This window comes from Peromyscus eremicus, chromosome 7 (genome assembly GCF_949786415.1).
Source record: "Peromyscus eremicus chromosome 7, PerEre_H2_v1, whole genome shotgun sequence".
NCBI classification, from domain to species: Eukaryota; Metazoa; Chordata; class Mammalia; order Rodentia; family Cricetidae; genus Peromyscus; species Peromyscus eremicus.
In genome coordinates this window covers 59,842,988-59,864,642 of record NC_081422.1, presented here as the reverse complement: position 1 = coordinate 59,864,642, position 21,655 = coordinate 59,842,988, and the positions used below count along the sequence as shown (strand labels likewise).

At 39.7% G+C, this 21,655-nt stretch overlaps 1 protein-coding gene across 3 annotated transcripts in view; it reads right to left on the bottom strand.

Moving 5' to 3' along the window:
- Window positions 1–21,655, bottom strand: part of Clpx (caseinolytic mitochondrial matrix peptidase chaperone subunit X) — a 37,752-nt gene that overhangs the window by 826 nt on the left and 15,271 nt on the right. For all 3 annotated transcript variants that reach the window (XM_059268119.1, XM_059268116.1, XM_059268118.1), the window contains exons 4-13: window positions 18,327–18,481; window positions 16,582–16,741; window positions 15,213–15,254; window positions 10,543–10,719; window positions 9,897–10,061; window positions 8,789–8,877; window positions 7,224–7,388; window positions 4,965–5,264; window positions 3,190–3,282; window positions 951–1,057 (exon numbers count right to left, since the gene is read on the bottom strand). In XM_059268119.1, coding sequence (XP_059124102.1) covers window positions 951–1,057; window positions 3,190–3,282; window positions 4,965–5,264; window positions 7,224–7,388; window positions 8,789–8,877; window positions 9,897–10,061; window positions 10,543–10,719; window positions 15,213–15,254; window positions 16,582–16,741; window positions 18,327–18,481 — 1,453 coding nt within the window. The remainder of the gene's footprint in view (window positions 1–950; window positions 1,058–3,189; window positions 3,283–4,964; window positions 5,265–7,223; window positions 7,389–8,788; window positions 8,878–9,896; window positions 10,062–10,542; window positions 10,720–15,212; window positions 15,255–16,581; window positions 16,742–18,326; window positions 18,482–21,655) is intronic.

The following is a 21,655-nucleotide window of genomic DNA, read 5'->3' as shown; positions in this document are numbered from 1 at the left end:
GAACTTATATGAGAAAGTCTGCTGATTCCTAGAATAGATAAAACAGAACTGTCAAATCTGCCAACTGGTATGACACTGAGGGAAAATAAACTTTGTAAACAAAGATTTGGTCTTATGCAAGTCATTAAAAAGAGTTGAATGTCCTGGTACACACCAGTAATCCCAGCACTCAGGAGTTCAAGGCTATTTCCTAGCTTCTTAGTGACTTCAGGGCCAGTCTATGTCCAAAAAATAAACACAACGGGCAAGCCATGAAAAAAGTCACTCATCAATTAGAAAATTAGCAGTGAAACATATTTTATTCTCTAGATAGTCAACATAAAGTCTGACTTTTGCTTTGTTTTTTTCTGTTTTGTGAGACAGGGTTTCTCTGTGTCACCCTGAATGTCTTGAACTCATTCTGTAGACCAGGCTGACCTCAAACCCAGAGATCTGCCTGCCTCTGCCTCCTAGGTTTTGTTTTGAGACAGTATCATGATATAGTCCAGCTTAGCCTCAAATTCACAGTGTAAATGGAGATAAAATTCTGGCATTGTTGGTATCCCCTCCACACACAGATGATGTATGCCTCTTTTATATACTGCTTGCTGCAGAAAAAGTAGAGGTGGGGCTGGAGGAATGGCCCAGAGCTTAAGAGCACTGGCTGCTCTTCTAGAGCTCCTGAGTTCAATCCCCAGCACCCACATGGTGGCTCACAACCATCTATAATGCACAGATGTTCACTCAGACAAAATACCCATATACATAAAGTACATTTTAAAAAAAGTAGAGGCTAATTTTGAAGATCATTTTACAAAATTACTTTATAAACCATATTAGATTTTTCTTACAGAAAATTATTATTTCCCTTATAAATAAGAAGTTGTACATGTTTGCAAGGACAGAACGATTAACTCAAGCAGGAAGGACCGTAACTTTTAGCTCTACTCTGGCTTGAGAGTATGGTTTACCGAATGTATCCTGGTTCCTTTTTTCCTTCTACCACTTCTTTGTCAACTTCCACACATACAATGTCAGAATTAGGAACTTCGAACATTGGTTCTAGTAACAGCTTTTCCTAAAGAGAGAAAAGGTAAGAAATTAGGAGGAAAATTGTATACAAACATTTCAATTTTAATTAATGTAAAAGCCTTCCTATTTGTTATATTAAAATAGCTTCTAATTACATTCAGGTCACTTTACAAATAAGTCAGCTGCCTATTGTTCTGCCTATCTAGGCAACATGCACATACAAAGCCTGTACTTTCAAACTCAGATGCTACTGCCTGGCATGCCTAGCCTTTTCTATGATATGACTGAGGCCATCAACTAATAATCCTTACTTTTATGTCCATTAATCCTAAAATCACTTCTACCAAATTCTTCAATTTCAAACTGATTCAAATGAACATCTGCCTCAAGTGCAGCAGTAGACCTTAAGAAAACTTTAGAAAACCAGTTTTCCTATAGGAGGGGTGGAGGGAATTGCTGACACATCAAGTTTTCCAGGCATGTCAATTCAATGTCCTGTTCTTCCAGTTTGCCTGTCTATGTCTGTAATACCTTAACCACCAGGGCCTCACCACACAGTAGTGTCAAACTGCTTGTGGTAAATGCATGGTTCACAACTGAAGTCATACTGAGATGAGGCTGGGACAACAGTGAAATTCTTAACAGGGAAGATAATCCTATACTTGCTTTGGGAGCAGATAGTGAAACAGTAATCCATGCAGATCTGGGAAACAGGGCAGAGAAGTTTCAAGAGAGGAACAAGTGGGGTCAGGAAGTCTGTGTCCTCCCTAGGGTCTCTAAGAAAAAGCTCATAGCACACAGAAGCACAGGAAATAGGGATTTCAACCAGTCTGAGGAGTGGTCAAAGGCTATGTGTAACACTGAACATGGTAGTACATCTGTAATCCCAGAGCTTGTGAGACAGACACAGGAGTTCAAGGCCATAAATGGCTGCCCGTTTGAGACCAGCCTGGGCTACATGAGATCTTGCTCTCTATATGCCCCAATCCCACCCCAAATTGCCCTGTAGAATTTTCTCAAATTCTCCTTCCAGTGATTCAGATTTTCTTTTCCCTTCTTTCCTTCTTTCTTTTTTCAGACAGGGTCTCTTTACATAGATTTGGCTGACTTACAACTCATTATGTAGACCATACTGGCCTCAAATTCATAGAGCTCTGCCTACCTCTGCCTTCCAAGTGTTGGAAGATGTATGTGCTACCATACTCAGCTGATTCATATTTTCTGTATTTCTTCAATATAGTGTGTGTGCGTGTGCGTGTGTGTGTGTGTGTGCGCGCGCCCTTGGTTGCAAACACCTTAAACTTTAAAGCTTACAGAGTTCTTTTTTGTTTACAATTTTAGGTTGACTTTTTTTTCTTTCTTTTTGAGGCCATGTCATGTTGTCTGCAATGGGGATTTCAATGGAAGCCTCATGCACCTATTTTATGTTTAATCTAAGCTATGGCTTTCAAAGCATCCTCAGTAACATTCAGTTCACACTTCAGATAGATAAAAGACAAATGAAAACTTAAGCTAGTCCTTGGCAATCTTTTCCTAATACAGTAACACAGCATTTGATCTACTAACTGTAATGAACATTATTTAATCTTCCAGAATCACAGAATTTTATGACTAAATGGAACCAATGCCTATTTCACAGACAAGTTCCAGAAAGTTAAGTAAACTGAGACTCAGAAGCAAGGCCAGAGGAGGCTGACAGCAGGCTGGCCTTGACTGAACTCACTATATAACTGAGAAGGCATGGCTCTCCTGCCTTCACCCGAGTATCAGCATTACAGATACGAGTCATCCTATCTAGCTACATGATGCTGGATATGGAACTGATGATTTCTTGCATTCTAGCAAGCACTCTACCTTCTGAGCTACATCCCTTGCCAAAATTTTATGTGTGTGTGTGTGTGTGTGTGTGTGTTCTAAAATTTGAACCCAGTAGTTCATGCATGCTAAACTCATTCACACTATTTAGTCATGCTTACCAGTCACAAAATACCTTTCTCTGGGAGGTGAAGCAAAATAAAATCTGACTACCCCATCAGTCCTACACACACACACACACACACACACACACACACACACACACACACACACACGCTGGCAAGTGTAAAATAAAACAAAACACCAAATTTAGATCAATGACAATCTAGGGGGTTTGCTGATAATTTTTTAACTCCAACTTACCATTATGGACCGAAGACCTCGTGCACCTGTTTTTCGTTCCAGTGCCAATCTAGCTATGGCTTTCAAAGCATCCTCAGTAACATTCAGTTCACACTACAGATAGATGAAAGATAAAATCAGAACTTAAGCAAGTCCTTGGTGATCTTTTCCTAATAAAGTCACATAGCATTTGACATACTAACTGTAGTGACCATTATTAATCTTCCAGATTCACAGATTTTTATAAATAATAGAACCAATGACTGTTTCAAAGATAAACAAGTTCCAGAAAGTTCCGTAAACTGAGACTCAGGAACAAGGCAAGAGATAGAGGCTAGGCTGGTGTGGCCTCTATCTGACAGACCTTTACCCCTTGCAGACTAGATAATCACTATCACTTAGACCTCGTTGCAGATGGTTTTCATTTGCTGTATTTCTACTAGGGACTGAACATAGGGCCTGGTCCTCCACCCCCAAGCATTCCCCTAGCTGTCTAAGTGCATGTTAAAGAGTGTAACACTCTCACCCTATACTTTAAAAAGGCAAAATTTCAGACAAGTCTGTCATTTTCATGATGTTTTAGAAGGTCATCCTTGTGGTGAGATGGTGACACATGACTTAGAGGCAGGCAGATCTCTGTGAATTCAAGGCCAGCCTGGTCTACCAAGTAGGTTTCAGGACAGCCAGGGCTGTTATACAGAGAAGGAGCCTTGTCTCAAAACAAAACAAAACAAAACAAACAAACAAAAAGCCTAAAAAATCCACCAAAACAAACAAACAAAAAACCCTAGAATGTCATCCTCAAGTAGTATGCTTTTAATCAATTAACCAATGGTAGTATCACTATTATGAGTCACAAGTTTGTTCCATAGGCTGCATATGTAGCTCAGTGGTAAAGTGCTTATATGGAAATGGAGAGAAAACTTATATTTAAAGATAAAACTCAAAATATTTTTTATCTGATTGGATGTGCTGGCTAGAGTGACCTCCATGTCTGGATGTAAGAACTAATAAATTTGCCGGGCAATGGTGGCGCACGCCTTTAATCCCAGCACCCAGGAGGCAGAGGCAGGTAGATCTCTATGAATCTGAGGCCAGCCTGGTCTACAAAGTGAGTTCAAGGAAAAGCTCCAAAGCTATACACAGAGAAACCTTGTCTCAAAAAAAAAAAAAAAAAAAAAAAAAAAAAAAAAAAAACCTAATAAATTTACTTAGGTAAAGTATATACACAGTATGTGAATAGTAGAAGCACTTAAAACAGCAAAGCTGAGCCGGGCGGTGGTGGCGCACGCCTTTAATCCCAGCACTCGGGAGGCAAAGCCAGGCGGATCTTTGTGAGTTCGAGACCAGCCTGGTCTACAGAGCGAGATCCAGGAAAGGCGCAAAGCTACACAGAGAAACCCTGTCTTGAAACCCCCCCCAAAAAAAAGAAAGAAAGAAAGAAAGAAAGAAAGAAAGAAAGAAAGAAAGAAAGAAAGAAAGAAAGAAAGAAAAGAAAAGAAAAAAGAAATAGCAAAGCTGAAAGAACAATTCTCTGTATTTGGCTTGGAGAAGCTGAGGTAGGTTGACACTTCTCTGTATTTCTGTATTTTATGCTCCAGTGGTCATTTTAATGCAGAAAAATAAAAACATTCTCAAATGCTGAATGTGACACACTGTACCTTCCTACATCTACAATAAGTGAAGAATAGGCTGGTGTTGTGGATGAGCGGCTTCTCTTGAAATAATGTGGGCTAACTTAATAGAATTCTAATATAGAAAAGAATCACAAATTAAAGGAAAAATGCAAACCTTACCTTATCCATGCTGAATAAGGCCTGATATTGAGGAATAACTGCATTACGTGGCTCGGTTAGTATTTGTACAAGTGTCTTCTCATCTAGACTATGCAGAGGAACCACCACGGGTAACCGTCCCACAAACTCAGGTATCATGCCAAATTCAATGAGATCTCTGGCTTCCACATGACGGAGTAACCGATCTTTTTCTTCAATATCTTGATGAGTATTGGACTCTCCACTTCGGTTAGCAAGGTCTGCAGCAGCTGCAGCCCGCCGGCCCTTTCCCAGATTGGACGGTGTTCCAAATCCAAGGTACTATCCAAGAAACCACAGAGATTATAAACAGTAGATAGATAGTGCAAAAGTGCTTCACATCTATAAGTCCCATATGAAACAGGGTCACAGAGGTTAAGTACTTTGGCCAAGGCTTGCTTCTTTAAGTAGCAAAGCCAGGTCTTAAATTTCCCACTAATTTCACAGCTAAATGAAATGACTTAATTCCCAATAGGTTAAAATTATGTGGCAAATCCTCTTTTGACTCGTTAAATAATCAACTTTAACATTACACTTAATTTTACACATGTCTACCATCAAATCCTTTTTGGAAGTCTGAAGAAGCACTAATAATTATTAAATATTAGAACAAGGTCCCTGCCTTTGGTTACAGAAACCCAAATACAAGCTTATCTGTTACTATGTTTCTCACACACGAAGGAAATAAAGGATGCTCTGTTAACTTATGTAGAATTTCAACAGCAATAAAAAATAAACTGGCTATTCATCCAGTAACTGATGGAAGCAGATGCAGAGATCCACAACCAAACATCAGGCCGAGCTCCAGGAGTTCAGTCAAAGAGAGGGAAGAGGGATTATATGAGCAAGGGGAGTCAAGATCATGATGGGGAAATCTACAGAGACAACTGAACCAAGCTCATAGGAACTCACAAACTTTAGACCAACAGCTGTGGAACCTGCATGGGACCAGACTAGACTCTCTGCATAGGGGAGACAGTTATGTAGCTGGGTCTGTATGAGGCGTCCCTGGCAGTGTGATCAGGATCTATCCCTGGTACATGAGCTGGCTTTCTGGATCCCATTACCTGTGGTCGGACACCTTGCTCACCCTTGATGCAAGTGGGGAGGGGCTTGGTCCTGCCTCAACTGAATGTACCAGGCTTAGCTATCCCCCCATGGGAGAACTTACCCTGTTGGAGGAGGGGAGGAAAAGTGGGGAAAGAGTTGGTTAGGGGGGAGCTGGAGGAGGGATAAGAGGGGGATCTGTGGTTGGTATGTAAAATGAATTTTTAAAAATTTTAAATAAATAAATAAATAAACTGGCTAAAATAAGAACCTAACTGTATCCATGCTGAATGCAGCTTGATTATACGACTCAGTACCTGTGACCAGAGTGTAGGCTATGCAACTACTACTAAACTAAATTACTACTTAAAACTAGTACAGCAAGAGTTCAAAGACAACTTAAAGCAACTGTCAGAAAGCTCATCTATGATCTCACTTAGGAATGTTATGTAATATGCAGTGGCTACTAGACAAAACACAAAGGCATGAAAAACAGAAGGGTGTTCTGGGTTTTCTGCTACCCACCACATTACCATTACATTTTACTGTAACCAATCAACTACTTGGTGCTGGATATGCACCCTGAAATCCAAGCCCCAACTAAAACCATGGCTAATAAGAGTGTTTTACAAGAAACATCAATAAAACTCAGTAAAATCACAATCCTTCCCCCTACTCCGGCTAAGTTTTTCCTTCTATTTGGAAAAAACCAGCAGTGATTTATGACAAACTATTTATGGCAATGAGACAAACTATTTGCTGGGCTGCAGCTGCTCTAGTCCATTTGTTCCTCCTGCAGCTAATCTCGAACAATATGAAAACTCACCAAGTTACACTTCTAAAATGCTCTTATGTAGGTACATTGAGACAGGGTCCCACTGTGTCATCCTGGCTGATCTGGAACTCATTGAGTAGACCAGGCTAGACTTAAAATAACAATGATCTGCCTGCTTCTGCTTCCCAAGTGCTGGGATTAAAGGCCAGTACCATCACGCATAACTAATTCATGGGTATTTGAGAATCATATTCCTTATTACTCTAAAATTCAAACAACTAGGAATATATATTAGATCTTTCTAAGAAAATCCAATGACTGGTAACCAGTAGACATGAGAACTGAAGCTGAGTGTCCATCCTGTGAAACTTTATGTTATCTCATGAAGAATTTCAAAGGAAAAGCTCAGAAAAACTTACTTTTTCATTTTTCCTCCTGCTGATGATTCTGTCTAAGCCATTAAAAGCACCAGATGCTACAAACAGGATATTTGTTGTATCAACTTGAACTGTCTCTCCACGTAGTTTTCGAGAATTCTTTTCTGGAACATTGACTATTGTGCCTTCTAGAAGTTTTAATAAACCCTGATAATGAATTAATTATAGCATTACCATATGTAAAGACATTATTATACATCAAAGAATAGGATTCAATGGGGGAAAATAATACATGGTTATGGTCAATGAGTGTAACTAATGAAAATTCCCCCATTTCTCTAACCAAAATAAAAATAAATTGCACTTATCACTTTAGAACTTCATAAATAAATTGCAATCTAAGGAAGTTGACTTTGATGGTAGAGCCTCCCTCCCCCTTCCCCCCACATCCTCATGTCTCTATATAGCCCAGGCTGGTCTCCAACAGTGATCCTCTTGCCTCAGCCTCTCCAAGTGCTGGATTACAGGCAAGAGCCACTTTACCTAGCTTGATGGTAAACACTTAATAAAGACAGAATGGTGGCTCTGTAAAATGGTAATAAAATAGTGTAAATATTCAAAATTGAAACATATCGATCTTTCACATAAATTCTTTAATTCTAACTTAATTCTATAGTCAACGTTGAGTATATTTTGAGATGTCTTCATAAAAAATTATTCAGCATAGTTGATAATAGTCATAATTCTGTATCTGTCAAAAAAAATTGGTTTGTCACAGCTAACTGCCATTAGAGAATAAGTTTACTAAGGTGACCAATAGATCATTGTGACTTTAATTATGATTCTACAAGAAATGAAAGGCTATTTTATACCATCTTCTTTAGGAGACAGCGTGCCATGGATCTAATCTCAAGCTTACTATGTAGACAACAATGACACTGAACTCCTAATCCTCCTTCCTGCACCACCCAGGCCGAGAGATTACAGACGTGTACCAACACATCTGCTTTCTTTTCTGTCTCATCTCTCCTTTCCTCTGCTTCTTTTGGTGCTAGGGAGTGAGCCCATGGCCTTGCGCATACAAGGCAAGCAAGTTGTTTACCACTGAGCTACATCTCAGCCTTTATACTAATCCTGTAATGAAACATGGGTGGGTTATTCATACCTAGTCTTCAGTCTTCTAGAAATGTTTAAGAGGGCCTTTGAAGAATAAAACTAAAACTAATAAAGATCAATCTTTAGCTTTTTCTGTTTTTAAAAATATTTTAAATTTCCTAAGAAATGAATTTTCTTATTTAAAATCATTAATAACCTTTTTAAAGGATCTGACCTACTTTAAATGGCATGTAAAGCTAGGTGGCACATGCCTGTAATCCCAGCATTCAGCAGTATGAAGCAATACTGCTGCAAATTCAAGGGCAGCCTGGACTACACAGACCTTGTCTCAAAAAACCCACATTAAATAAATAAATAAAGTGGTATATGAAGTTTAGGGCGGGAAAAATAAAACAGAATCTAATTAAATTTGAAACCAAACGTACAATACTTGGGAAGCTGATGTATTCCCTTCTTTTTAGTGGGCTTGAACAAAATATTCAACTGCTTACTTGCTGAACGCCTTCTCCACCTACATCCCGTAACTGATGAATGCCTGGCACACTGCCAATCTTATCTACTTCATCCAGAAAGACAATTCCTACAATTTAAGGAGGATTCTATTTATAATATGAAAAAGAAAGGCACAAGATAGTCTCAGCTTTAAAAAGACTGGATAGCTACAAAGCAAAGTCAGTCAATTTTTTACACTTAACACTGATCATTAAGAACATACTACTATCTTTCTCATTCATCTTTTCATGTAACTATTATGGAATTGATTATATAGCATATAATTTTAGAATGATAACCAAAATGCTGACAAGAGTCTATAGTCTATTAGTCTATACGACTAATAATGAATTCAATTTTTTTTCTTTTGGAAGGGAAGATATAGCATTGTAGGTATGAGGCATTTGCCAGAACTAGTAAAACTTCAGTTTATTCTTCCCTACCTCTATCCCCCCAAATATACATTTATTTATTTATTTATTTAGTGTATGTATGTATGTGTGCATGTGTATGTATTATAACACGTGGTGGTCAGGAGATACCCTGCAGAGTTGGTTCCCTCCATCCACTGTGTGGGCTGTGAGGAGAGAACTTAGGGCTTGTTGACGAGGGCTTCTGTCTGCTGAGCCATCTCAATGACCTATCACCTAGACCTTTTCTTAGCGCAGTGGTCCTCAACCTTCCTCATGCTCTGACCCTGTAATACAGTTCCTCATGTTGTAGGGACCCCAACCATAAAATTATTTCACTGTTACTTCACAACTGTAGTTTTACTGTTATGAACACTTAAACCAGTCTAAATTCTTGTCTTTGTCTCTGTCCCCAACCTTTCCCCACCCCCAGCACTGGAAATCTGGAGAGGAGTAAGAACAAGAAAACCAATGGGAATACTAAAACCTAAAAGAATAGTAACAGCCTGTTTGCACACTACCAGCTACCTTTGCAGCCATAAGACAAAGTCAACAATCATGCTAGAATGGGTAACATCAGGTACCTTCCAGTAATTAGAAAATGTTAGTTAGCCCTTGACTCAAATGAGAATTATACTACTCCTTAATATTAGATTGCTTTCTAGAGACACTTCAACAAGCTACACTTAAAACATACCTTGTTGTGCTTTCTCTACATTGTAATTGGCATCTTGGAGCAGTTTGGCAATCACAGATTCAATATCTTCACCTACATATCCAGCCTGAGTCAAAGTTGTACAGTCACAGATAGCAAAAGGAACATCAAGGCATTTAGCTAAAGTTTGTGCCAGCAGGGTTTTACCTATAAACAAAAACAGTAGCTAAAAAATATACTGTCTTACAATTTTTATACAAAAATAAACTGAAGTATATAATGAAGCCTGAAACATTCTTATATCTGTTCTCTACTATATTCAGATCTTACTAACTTTATTGTTCCTTTTATAAATTTAGAGATTGATATAATTAATATGTTAATTAAAAAGTTAGGAATTAGCCCAAAGGGCCACACCAATATCTCAAAGTCAGTTTTAGGTCTAAATAGTGAACACTCATGATGTAGCCAAAGCAATCTTGGATACTGTTCTTTTTTGAGGTAGGTTCTCATACTGCAGACCAAGCTGGCCTCACACTTGTGGCAATCCTTTGGCACCAGCCTCTCAACTGTTCTGATTACATGCAGGCCTGAGAGTCAGAATCCACTATAGTTACAAGGTATAGGTTACAGTATCACTCTCTATTTTTAAAAAATGAGTAGTAAAGTTTCCCAAAATGTTATTTACCTGACCCAGTTGGTCCAAGCAGCAAAATATTACTTTTTTCAAGTTTTATGTCATCATGAGAAGAATCCAGTACTTCGCCTCCCCGTTTTTCCTGAGGCATTTGCTGATTAACCTGCTGCTGCATAGATGCTCCCAGGGCATTGCCATGTGGGCTTATTCCAGCAATCTGAAGCAATTCTGGGGAAAGAGAACAACTGGATTACTAGAGCTGCCCCTGAAACTACTTGAGAAATGTTCCATATAATCCTACATCCCAAACAAGCCACTACTGGAAACAAATATTCAGCACTGCTTTACATAAAAGAGAATTTCAAATTGACCAGTGACAAGTGTTTGTTTTTTTTTTAAATATGTTATTTATTCTTATTTTACGTGCACTGATGTTTTGCATGTATGTCTGTTTGAGGATGTCAGCAGCCCTGGAACTGGAGTTACAGACAGTTGTGAGCTGCCACGTGGGTGCTGGGAATTGAACCCCGGTCCTCTGGAAGAGCAGCCAGCGCTCTTAACCGCTAAGAAATCTCTCCAGCCCCAGTGACAAATGTTAAATACAGTGAGCTTCAGAGAACTCTCCTCATCATTTACATCAGTGTGTGAGCACGCTTTTCACAGAGATAATGTGACAGAACAGGGCTTCAGCTGCTAGCCTTCCTTTGCCTCTGAAGAGCCACATAATCTTGCACAAGTTACTTTCTGATTCTGTTTTCTATCAACAAAACAGCATTATTACTTGTCCTATTAACTTCAAACATACAGTTGGATATTATAAGGATATAGCATAATTGATTTCAAGATAAAATGAAAATTAAGATCTATCTGTCTTACTTTCTGTACAAATGAAAAGCTGAACTACAGAGGAAAAGAAAAACAATGAGACCAAGTATGGGAGAACACACTTTTAGGGAAGCAGAAGTTGGCAGATGTCTTATGAGTTCAAGGGAAGTCGGGACTACATGGTGAGTTCCAGGCCACCAGAGTTACATGGGGAGAAAAGAACCAAGAAGAAAGGAGGAGGAGGAACAGGGACTCAGGAAACTTGGGTCCTAGTCTTAGTATGGCTGCCTCCTGCTTATGCAATCATGAAAAACTGCCTAACTTCCCTGGACATGCTTCTGCTGTGACACAGGCCTTTTCCAGTCTCCTCTTCCTTTAAGAATGTTTCTTTTAGTATAGCAGGAAACCAGGTGTGGTAATCTCAGTATCAATAACCTTATCTGAATATCTGACTTTTACTGGGTATCAACAGGATCTTTCTATGCCCTTCAACAGACAAAATATGTTACTAGAAAAGACGATAGTGCCGGTGAAGTATAAGTTTACAAAAATAAATGTTTATTCTTGTTTTCTCTTGACTAGGAAAAAAAACCCAGAGTCTTTAAAGATTATCCACCCCAGCAAATAACCAAATTGTCCCCAGTTCTCATTACTTAAGGTACCTGTGACTATGTTATACTTGGTTATAATTTTGTACTATTTTATATTTTATGTATATGAATGTCTTGCCTGCATATATGTGTACCGTGTACATGCCTGTGTCCCTGGAACTGGGGTTACAGATGGTTTTGAGCCACCATGTGAGTGCTGGGAATTGAACTCAGGTCCTTTGCAAAAGCATCAAGTATTCTAAACCACTGAGCCATCTTTTCAGCCCGCTGGGTTTATTTTTAAGTTGCTTCTAAGAAATGAGTTAAGAATATCATAGTGCTGTCTAGTAATCATTTTAAACAAGCCAATAGACAGAATAAATAGTTCAGCAGTCATACCATTTTTTTTGTCCTATTCTACCAAGTATCACTTTGAAAAAAATCATGCTTAAGTAGAATAAATAGTTCAGCAGTCATGCCAATTTTTTTGTCCTATTCTATCAAGTATCACGTTGAAAAAAATCATGCTTAAGGCAAAAGGTATTCTAGTCATTAAGATTACTAGTGCAATATATATAGAACTCCAGTTGTAAAGACCTAAGAGTTAGTAATTCACAATATTATTATCCACATTAGGCAAGAAGAAAACATACTCTTCTGTCTGAGGTTTGTTGTTATTAATACTTTTTTTTTAGTTTCTGGAAAATCCAATTTGGAGCTGTGGTGATAAGGAAAGGGCTTGACTTTGATTATTAGTTCTACCCGATGGAGAAAAATGATTTAAGTAAATAATTTCTTAAAAATTACAAGAGATAGCTGGGCGGTGGTGGTGCATGCCTTTAATCCCAGCACTTGGGAGGCAGAGGCAAGTGGATTTCTGTGAGTTCAGGGCCAGCCTAGTCTACAAAGTGAGTTCCAGGACAGCCAGGACTGTTACATAGAGAAACTCTGTCTCGAAAAAAAACCAAAAGAAAAAAAAAGAGAGATACATAAATTACAATGGAGCTACATGATACATGTGTTTTATTTATTCAATGACAGGTTAAAAGGGGGGGCAGGAGCTGGTGTTTGGGAAAGATTAACTGATCACACATAAAACAGCACAATGCCTATAAGATAAGGCTTATTATTATAGAAGCACTTGCTCTTATTACTGCTATTTTCCAATAATTTAATTATTCATACTAAGTCTAGAGATATAGCTCATTGGCAGAATACTTGTTTAGTATGCATGAGGACCCAAGGTCAATCTTCAGTATCACCAGGGGAAAAAAAAAAAGAATTATTCCTATAGTATAAATTCAAGCTAAGGATGTATCTGGCACTTGCTGATTGAAGAAACAATGTTACAGCTGGGCAATGCCCTTTAATCCCAGCACTCTGGAGGCGCAGGCAGGTGGATCTCTGACTTTGAGGCCAGTCTGATCTGGTCTGCAGAGTGAGTGCTGGGATTACAAGCATGTACCATCATACCAGGTTTAGATCTTACACTCTTATATACGATCTAATTCTAGTGCACTAACCGTATGCCTTTCCTTATTTGTTTTCAAGTTTTATGTGCATGGGTGCTTTGCTTGCATGTGTATCTGTACACCACTTGCTTGTTTGGTGCCTGTGGAGGCCAAAAAGGTCATTGGACCCCTGGAACTGGAGTCACAGACAGTTACGAGCTGCCATTGGAGAGCAGCACTGTTCTTAGCCACTGAGGCATCTTTCCAACCCTACTAACTGTATGTCTTAATTTTATTATATCATTCATTGTACATCAGTATTTCCACAAGTTAAAAATAACTTGATCAAGATATGGTGGCACAGCCGGGCGGTGGTGGCGCACACCTTTATTCCCAGCACTTGGGAGGCAGAGGCAGGCAGATCTCTGTGAGTTGGAGGCCAGCCTGGTCTACAGAGTGAGTTCCAGGACAGGCAGGGCTACACAGAGAAACCCTGTCTCAAAGAAAAAATTTAAAAAAAAAAAAAAAAAAAAAAAAAAAAAGGTGTGGTGGCACATGCCTTTAATCCCAGCACTTAGCAGGCAGGCAGATCTGAGTTTGAGGCCAGCCTAGTCACAGAGCAAGGGCTACACAGAGAAACCCTGTCTTGAAAAACAAAAAGAAAAAAATTTTAATTAGGCATGTTTTTCTCTTGATTTTTCATTAGATTGGTTGGTTTCTCTCTATGCTATGGTACACATGTTGAAGCTAAAAGACAACCCTGAAGTCGACTCTCTCCAGCAGGTGGAACCAAGGTACTGAACACAGGTTGGCAAGCTTGCACATTCAGTATTTTTACTCATTCGGCCATCTTGCTGGTTCACAAAAATAAGAAGCTGGAGAGATGGCCCAGTAGTTAAGAGTATATACAGCTCTTGGACAGGACCTGTGTTTGGTTCCCAGCACCCAGGAAGGCCAGTTCACAACCATCTGGAACTCCAGCTCCAGGATCCAACACCTCTGGCTTCCATGGACACCTGCAACGTTGTGGAATATTATTTTAACTAGGCAAAGATGTGTTACATTTGTTTATGCTGCGGAATATTTACTTTAACTGTGTAAGGGTGTGTTACATTTGTTTATTCTGCATTTGTTTAAAAATGTAAGGATGTATGCTTAATTATGAAAAGATATGTTGCATTTGTTTTGCCTTGCCTGCCTAAGGCACCTGATTGGTGTAATAAAAAGCTGAACAGCCAATAGCTAGGCAGAGAAAGGATAGGCGGGGCTGGTGGGCAGAAAGAATACATAGGAGGAAAAAAATCTAGGTTCGAGAAGAACAAGAGAAGGAGCGAGGAGGGAATGAAGGAGATGCCCAGGGCGAGCCAGGCATCCACCAGCCAGCCAGACATGAGAAGCAATGGAAGTAAGATATACAGAAGGAAGAAAGGTAAAAAGCCCAGAGGCAAAAGGTGGATAAAGAGAAACAGGTTAATTTAAGTTAAAAGAGCTATCCAGAAATGAGCCTAGCATTCATAACTAATAAGTTGTGATTTGGGAGCTGGCTGTGGCCCAAAAAAAAAAGCCTGGTATAACCTGCTCTCATCTGTACTCACAGAAACATACAAGTGTATATAAGTAAAAATAAAAGAAACTTTAAAAAATATCAAAAATATACAAATTATGAAAAATTGTTCCAAAGTTATACATTACATATAATAGATTCATTTAAATAATACACAAGGAAGATTTAAATCCGCTTTCTTGGTAACATACAAGGTGAATGAACACATCATCGCTGCTACTGAGACGCTTCACTGAGGCAAATCTCAGAAACAATCTCGAGTACAGACAGGACCCAAGGGAGGGGACTTACTTGTAAATCTGTACTCATCCTCCCGTCTTCGGATTTCTAACTCTAAGAAAGGAGATAAAAGGGCAACATGAAATCTTATGTACTGGTTTAGTTTGGGGCAGTCAGGACTGAATGTCTACTTCCTGCCTTTTTCCAAATTCATTTACAGATGTGTTGTTTTCACCTTTTCACATTATGAACAACTTCTATGCAACATCCTTTCTATGTTAAAAACAAGACAAAATCAAGCTTAATGATGGTTGCCCCGATACTAATGTCAATCAGTAGAATTTAAAAATTACTATCTATTTAAAGAGAACAATAATTTAAGGTATAAGAGTTAAAGTTCTTCATACTATAAATGCAAAGCCTTTTGCTCTCCCAGCATATCATACAATTTAGGTATGACTGGAAAGAACCAGACAACAGTTGGTATATGACTGGATCACGATCTTTCCCAAGTCCACCATAGGCATGCCTTCCTAAAACTAAGGTCAGCTCCTATTACCACACAACTATTTTGCAATACGCTCACCAGGTGAACAGGGTTTTCATTAAATTCGCTTTATATTTAGTAGCCACTATAAAGCATTTAGCAGAAACTTCTCAAATTGTATGATGACTAAAAGAACCTAAAATGCGGGATTACAGACCTAGATCAGAAATCAGGGCTCCCCGGACAACAAAATAAAAACCTAAATATTTACATTTTAATTAAATTGTAATTTATATAAAAAAATTGACTACTCTATTGTCCACAGTAAACTGAGATTGCACAGTACAATAATACGTTAGAATCTCAGCTAAATAGGAATCCCACTGAGAATCCCTTACAAATCTGCCCTGAACCTCACGTTCCATGGCTGGGGCCCAAGGAAGAATGAGGACTGATGCTGTGTTAATTTATCTCCGGGAATCTGACTTAGGCAAATGAGATTCTGTACCCTGAATCCCAAAGAGGAAAACTGGAGTTGTCCAGAGCACTGCAGTGACCTGTCCAAGGTGATCTCAAGAACCCAAAGACACTCAGCCTCTACTCCGGCAGCCTTCAGGTCTTGGTTGGTGTTTGTGCTGCTAGTGAGCAAAGGCGAGGCCTGGGAGTGTCAGGCAGGTACTCCACAACTGAGCTTGTCACACATTTCCTAAAGAGACCCTCAAGAAACACATTTTACTTTGTGACTCCAAGTTTTAAGAAACAATACTTACCTTACTAAAAGTTAATATTTCTTATTCTCACCTACTTAAAAAAAATTATTGCTACTGGTAACCCACCAAAATGATTTCATGATCTACTAAGGGATAATTTAGTATGTCACTACAGTGAAATGACTTCCCGATAAAAGAGTTACAAGTAACGTTAAGCATAGTAATCTCTATTTTGGTCACTGACCTCTGGGTGTTAATGATGTCTGCTTCTCCACCTCTGCTTGCTGTCTCAGATTAGCTGGAATATTATTATATATTCTCTTATAATGATTATACACGGCAACTGAAAGTACCTTCTTAGCAAATGACTGGCCAACAACATACTTGTCGAGGTAGTTATAAATCTGAAAAATGATTAGGTATGAAAAACTCACTATGAGCTATCATAAAAACAAACACATTACAAAACTATATACTAAACAAATTTGCTTAGAGTTTCAAATTTGAAGAAAGATTCCCATTAAAAATGAAGTGTCTGGGGCTGGAGAGATGGCTCAGAGAGCTTGCTGCTCTTGCAGATGATTGGAGTTTAGTTCCTAGCACCCACATCAGGAAGCTCAGTACTGCTTGTAACCACCTCTAGGGAATCTGATGCCCTCTTCTAACCTTGGCAGACACACATACGCGCGCACACACACACACACATCCCTACACATAAATTAAAAAAAAAAAGTAATCTTGAAAAGTTATTCATTTACCTGGATAGCAACTTAAAAGCTTTGTTCTTTCCTTTTGGTGGGGGACAGCAGAGCTGGGAATCAAACCTAGGGACTTGGATGTGGCTTTCTATGTTCTGCCACTGAGCCACACAACTCAGCTTTGTTAATAAAAATTAAAGTTCTGGTTCACACTTCATATTACCAACTGTTTGGAACCAGAGTTTGGAACCAAAACTTCTTGTGTTTTTAGTGAAGAAGGTTTTAACTGGACACAGTGCTGCATGTCTGTAATCCTATCATGTGGTCGGTAGAGGCAGGAGACTCTCATGTTCAAGGCCAGACTGAGTGACATAGTATAATAACCACATTCATGCATGCACATACGCAAACACAAGCTCTTAATATTGATCAACTCCTGAAAAGTTAAATCACTTATGTATTTTCCAGAACTTTGACTCAGATATATAAAATCTACAAATGAGTAGCTATATCAAACTATTACATTATTTTTGTGTGACCATTACTTTAAATTAGTTTTCAAATTTTACTTACTCCTTACAAATCATATCTCTGCATTACTAAATTTGCCACAATACACATGGAGACAGACACACACATGAATGCCCTAAACACAGCAGAGTACAGTGAAGCAGGAAATGAGAAGTAGTGTTAATTGTGCAGACCATAGAAAGACGGCCAGAACAGAGACCACAGGGCCAAGAAGTAAGACCTTCTGGGTTCTCAAAAAGTACACACCATGCATTCAAACGAACCAGTACATACTCTGTCATATTTTACAGGACCAAATCACACTGTCTGAGATTCCTAGAAAGAGTCATCAAAACCATGGAGACACACATAGAGCAGCCCTGAAAGTCGTCTTCTGATCTGCACACACACACACACACACACACCATGAGCACATGTATGTGCACATTTACACACACACACACACACACACACACACACACACACACACTAAATTAAAAATGAAAAGACTCATAGAGCTAGGCACAGTAGCATATGCCCATAATACCAGCACTTTAAGGTGAAGGCTCCAGGATCAGAAGCTCATCTTCAACTACATAGGGAGTTCAAGGTTAACCTGAGCTATGTGGGACATGGGTCTCAAAACAAAACAAAACAACCAAGAAAGGTAAAAACCTTATAGACTTATTTAGATAGTGTTAGGATTTAACATAAACAGGAAGAGTGAAGGAATGGATGTTTTCAGGATAAAATGCCTCAAAGATGGAGGAAAGGCTTCTACCTTTTTGGGGGGCGGAGGTGGCTTCTGCTGGAATGCCAACTTCACAGCCTCGGCTGCTGACTCTGGTTCTTTAACTATGCTTTTCTTTGAGTCCGCTTCTGATAGCACAACAAAAAAGTGATGACATTTTTCACACTTGACAAAACGGGTGGAAGCTGAAAAAGGTCAAGAGAGAAAAATTTTAGGAATAATTTCAACAGAGTTCACCTTAAAAACTTACTGTATCTAGCACTAGGGAGGAAGAGGCAAGTGGATCTCTGTGAGTTTGAGGCCAGCCTGGGATACAGAGTGAGTTCAAGGAAAGGCTCCAGAACTACACAGAAAAACCCTGTCTCAAAAAACAAAAAAACAAAATTTACTGTAGGGCTGGGCAGTGGTGGCGCACGCCTTTAATCGCAGCACTTGGGAGGCAGAGCCAGGCGGATCTCTGTGAGTTCGAGGCCAGCCTGGTCTACAAAGTCTCCAAAACTACTCAGAGAAACCCTGTCTCGAAAAACAAACAAAACAAAACAAACAACAAAAACCTTGCTGTAGGGCTGAGATGTGGCTCAGTGGAACAGTGCCTTGGCTAGCTGACTTATCCACTAGTTATCCACTGGCTGTGGCAGCACATGGTTGTAATATCAGCATGGGAGGGTTTTTTTTGTTTTGTTTTTTGAGCAGTACCAAAAGTTCAAGGGCACACTGAGCACACAGTCACAGTCCAGCCTAAGCCAGAAAGTAAGACCTTATACCAAAAAATAAAAACAAACCAAAAATCAACAATAAAACTGGGCAAGCAAGATGGCTAATACGTTCAGGTATGTGCTTCTAAGCCTGAGTCCAATCGCTAGAACCCACATGGTTGGAGAGAGCCGACTACTAAAGATATGACCTGATCTCTACACATGCACACACATAAAAGAAATAAATGTATTAAAAACAAACTATTTTATTCATTTCCACTAGGTTCTTTTCCTGATCTAATATTAAGAATTGGCTGCAGCCGGGTGGTGGTGGAGCACGCCTTTAATCCCAGCACTCGGCAGAGGCAGGCGGATCTCTGTGAGTTCGAGGCCAGCCTGGTCTCCAAAGCGAGTTCCAGGAAAGGTGCAAAGCAACACAGAGAGACCCTGTCTCGAAAAAACAAAAAAGTTGGCTGCAATCCAGCTATCCACATTTACTAGAGATAATTTTTAAAACTAGTTTGAGAATATAGACTAATTATTTACTGAAATATTTTAATGAACTGTAACAAGAGTATAAGTAGATTTTCTATCTTTTTTATGAAAAATTTCAGTACTTAAGTTGAGATAAAAACGATTTTAATTGCTGAAAATGTAAGTGATACATTTTTTTTCCTCACACAGGATTTCTGTTTAGCCCTGGCTGTCCTGAAATTCCCTCTGTAGATCCACCAGCCTCTGCTTCCTGAGTGCTGGGACTAAAGGTGTGCGCCACCACCACCTGGCAAGAAGCTATGTTCTTTAGATTACCTTGCACATATGATCCTTTCTAAAACTCCTTGCAGTAGACAGGAATTAATCCAGAGATCCATGATAATGTGCAGAAAAAGGCTTTGGGGTACTCAATCCTAAATGGAAACAAACCCTCCCCTCAAGGCTCAGGGTCTATGCAGAGGAGGTGAAAAGATCCTAAGAGCCAGCGGTGATGGAGGGACGACTCTGAGGAACCAGCGTCTTCATACACAGCGGGACTGACGCACATGTGGAGTCAAACAGACTGTGTGGCAGCACGCACAAGGCCCACACAGGTTAAAGTCAGAAGGGTTAAGAAAGGGGTAAGTAGATACAAGAAGCTATCTGGAATTGGTAGCTGCTGAGAAAAGGAAAATCACTTTTCTCTAGTGGAGCGTCACTAGGTATATCAACAATACTTGTTCAAGAGTAGTTAGCCATCACAAAACAAACTCACCAATATTTTTGTGGCCTTTTTGTTTGTTTTGGCACTGTCTTATTAGTTTCTTATTGTTTTGATTTCGTTTCTGTGGGGGTATTGGGATTTTGTTTGTTTTTTTGTGTGTGGATAGGGAGATAGGAAGATCTGGGAGGAGCTAAGAGAGGAGGACAAACATAATCGAAATATATTGTATGCAAAAAATTTTAATTAAGGAGAAAAAAGATATTCTAGGAGCTGGAGAGATGGCTCAGTGGTCAAGAGAGTATACTACTCTTATAGAGAACCTGAGCTTGTTCACAGTTCTCCCCGAAGGAGGCTCACAACCACTTGTAACTCCAGCTCCTGGGAGATCCAATGCCTCTGTGGGTACTTGTACTCATGCAGATACCCACACAGAGATACATTACACACATCATTAAAATGAATCTTTAAAGACTGATTTGTAAAAAGAAATGACTCAATGTTTAAGAGCACTGTCCATTCTTCTAGAGGACCCGGGTTCAATTTCCCAGCACCCACATTGTTGGGTGATTTCCTACAGAGCTGCATTGGGTTTGATTCTGGAGTGCTAGCACCTAGCTTTGATCTGCCTTTTGTGATTGCTACCTTCTGTCTCTGGTACCTTCTATTTGAAGTCCTCTCTGAGAGTTTCCTAGGGGTTCAAAGCCTATGTAAACTTGGTTGAGGGGCAACCCAGAAAACCGGTATCACTGAGAATTTGCATTTGGCATTGTCCCTTTGGGGAGCTTAGATAAGAGGTTTTGGGATACAGAAATTAACTTGCTAAAGGTGTAAATTGAAAAACAATAAAAAGTCCTTTTTTTTTAATTAAGAAGTTTTCTGTTCATTTTACATACCAACCATCGGTGCCCCTCTCCTCCCCGCCCCCCCTCACCCTCCTCTCGGCCGCCGCCATTGCCCACCATTCCCACCTTCCCCACCTTCTCCAAGGCAAGGCCTCCCATGGGGAGTCAGCAGAGCCTGGTACATTCAGTTGAGGCAGGTCCAAGCCCCTTCTCCCTGCACTAAGGCTGTGTAAGTTGTCTCACCATAGGCACTGGGCTCCAAAAAGCCTACTCATGCATCAGGGACAGTTCCTGATCTCACTGCCAGGAGCCCCTTAATAAGCAGATCAAGCTAAACAACTGTCTCGCCTATGAAGAGGGCATAGTCCCACAGAGGCTCCACAGCTACTGGTCCACAGTTCATGAATTCCCACTAGTTTGATTTTGTTGTCTCTGTACATTTCCCCATCATGATCTTGATGCCCCTTGCTCATAGACTCCCTCTTCTCTCTGAGATCTCCATGAGCAAAAAAGGGGGGGGGGATGGAGGGAAGGGGATGGGGATGAGAACATAAGGGAACAGGATGGTTGAGCTGGAATAGGGACAGAGTGGGAGAGCAAGAAAAGAGATACCATGATAGAAGG